Raw genomic sequence first — 2,329 nt, 5'->3', positions numbered from 1 at the left:
TTCATGCGATATGTGCATCATTTAATTAAAAGATTTTAATATTTAATTATAATGTTTAAAACCTGAAAACTGCACAAGTAAACTTCAACCCTGGAATATGAAAAATGATTTTTAGGTACCTGTGGCCGCGTAATTTCTACTTGCTATTTTCGTGTAAAATTACCGGAAGCTGGGCCTGAAATTGTTGGGCTTTTAACGGGCCTTTCAGATATCAACACGGTTAGTCTTTGGTCAAAACTGAAAAGTCGATGAAACGAAACTTGTCAATAGCAAAATATCCCAGACCTCCCTTACTTTTTGATATTTTCACCTCCCTTTTCATCTTACCCCGTATAATTTATTTCGCATTTCTTCGATCATCATAAAAATCACCATCGCTTACTTGAAGAAAAGCGGTGGAGAAAAATGGCCGATCAAATCGCACGAGGAGAAGAATTCGAGAAGAAAGCGGAGAAAAAGCTGAGCGGATGGGGTCTCTTTGGCTCCAAATATGAAGACGCTGCCGATTTATTCGACAAAGCTGCCAATGCGTTCAAGCTTGGCAAATCCTGTAAGACAATTAATTTGATTAATCTGAATTTCCCCACTATTTTTAATCGGTTTTTTAATATGATTTGTTATGTCTCTATGTTGATTTTAATAGATGCACTGATGCGATCTTGATATTGATTTGTTTTAATTGCTATAGGGTTTTCATTTATTTATATTTTGTTGGAATTGACTGGTGATGTAAAGTGTTATTTTGGAAAAACTGAAGTTTAATCAATAGTAAGGGGAGTTGGAACGAATGGATAGCTCTATCATTTAGTTTCTTCAGTTTTAGCTTCTCCTAACCTACCGATTACTTTAGTTGGTGGTAACAATAATGTTGGCCACTGCGTGCATGTTGGTTTTCTCGAGATCAGGTTCACAGTTTTTAGAATTTGATTCCTACGCGAATTCAGACCGGTTATTTTAATCTCTTGTTAGCTGTATCCATTTTGAAATATGAAGAACTAGACTACCATCCCATATTTAGCAAAATTTGATGAAAATCACAAAAACCAGTCTCAAGAAAACGTTTTCACTAATGTGGTATGTGGTGATCTTACGTGTAATTTTGAAATGTGAGTTTATCAGGGGATCAGGCTGGTGCAGTGTATGTTAAGTTGGCTACTTGTCACTTGAAGGTATGTCATTGGTTGGCTGTCTGCAACACATTTTTTTTTTTTTTCCTGTCACATTTTTCCCCAATGGTTCACGTCTATATTTTTACCTGGCTTTGTATATGCAGCTGGATAGCAAGCATGAGGCTGCTAATGCGTACGCTGATGCTGCTCATTGCTACAAAAAGACTAACACAAAAGGTTCTGGTCTTTTTATCCCCAGTTTATTAAAGTTATCAATGACCTTGGAGTTTTGACTGCTTTTCAATTTATAGAGAGATTTCGACTGTGATTTGCTTCATTTGGTAATTACTACACTTACTGTATTTGTATTGAGTTTTGTAAACTTAATTTGCTAAAAATGCTAATTTGGACACTAATTTGCTCAAAAAAATTAGAGAACATTATTTATGTATTACCAAATAAAAAATGTAAGATCTAGGCAATCAAGGCAGCTTTTTTCATTTTTTGTCTTCCTCGGGTTTGGGCTTCAATAGGTTGTTTTGTATTTATGAAAACATGGTGAAAAGATTACTGGCAAAAATGAATGTAGTCGATCCCTTATTAATTTGTTCGATGTCATATTCATCATTCACTTTTTGTTCTTGTTTCTTTGTGCGGTAGTTTGTCTTTTACCTTTGTTACTTGCCTTTCCATTTTCAAGCTTGGAAGATATCTTTCTTTTTTCACGTGTGATGCTTTGCAGAGTCAATATCATGCCTGGAGCAATCTGTGAATTTGTTTCTGGATATTGGAAGACTCAGCATGTCTGCTAGATATTACAAGGTAGAAAAGTTAGTAATATTATGTCCAATGTTGTTGTATATCCGTTTTGTTAATCATCATGTTCTGCACTTAGGTTGAAATAGGACAAATTACTGGTCTTGAATGACATATTGAATTATATTAATCTCAATCCAATGTTAATATGAAACCTAAGGGGTACTTCAGTTGTCGGGCATTGTGTTTGCTCTTCAATGATTATTAGTTCGAGTCCTCTCAGGCTACTGAGGTGAGTATCCGACTATAAATTTCAGGACCTCATGGGATTAGTCGAAGTGCGCGTAAACTGGCCCGATCACCCACGGTTATTTTACAAAGAAAAAAAAACAATTCAATGGTAATATGATTCTCAATGCAATGGTATTGAAATTGTTGAAGAACTAGTTTATTATGAATGAACG

At 35.2% G+C, this 2,329-nt stretch overlaps 1 protein-coding gene across 1 annotated transcript; it reads left to right on the top strand.

Annotated features, from left to right (window-relative positions):
* Positions 1-231: 231 nt before the first annotated feature.
* On the top strand, positions 232-2,024 carry LOC111380836 (alpha-soluble NSF attachment protein-like). Its single transcript, XM_023004494.1, has 4 exons — positions 232-550; positions 1,120-1,169; positions 1,274-1,346; positions 1,852-2,024. Exons 1-4 carry the CDS (start codon positions 406-408, stop codon positions 2,007-2,009), a joined length of 426 nt encoding a protein of 141 aa, XP_022860262.1. The 5' UTR covers positions 232-405; the 3' UTR covers positions 2,010-2,024.
* Positions 2,025-2,329: the final 305 nt, after the last annotated feature.

This window comes from Olea europaea, unplaced genomic scaffold (genome assembly GCF_002742605.1).
Source record: "Olea europaea var. sylvestris unplaced genomic scaffold, O_europaea_v1 scaffold2211, whole genome shotgun sequence".
Classification (NCBI taxonomy): Eukaryota; Viridiplantae; Streptophyta; class Magnoliopsida; order Lamiales; family Oleaceae; genus Olea; species Olea europaea.
This window is presented reverse-complemented; position numbering and strand designations above follow the sequence as displayed.

Excerpts from the sequence above, each read along its gene's own strand:
- LOC111380836 (XM_023004494.1), top strand. The coding sequence starts at position 406 with ATGGCCGATCAAATCGCACGAGGAGAAGAATTCGAGAAGAAAGCGGAG. Across the intron at positions 1,170-1,273 it reads TGGCTACTTGTCACTTGAAG|CTGGATAGCAAGCATGAGGC; the intron begins GTATGTCATTGG and ends TTGTATATGCAG. Across the intron at positions 1,347-1,851 it reads CAAAAAGACTAACACAAAAG|AGTCAATATCATGCCTGGAG; the intron begins GTTCTGGTCTTT and ends GATGCTTTGCAG.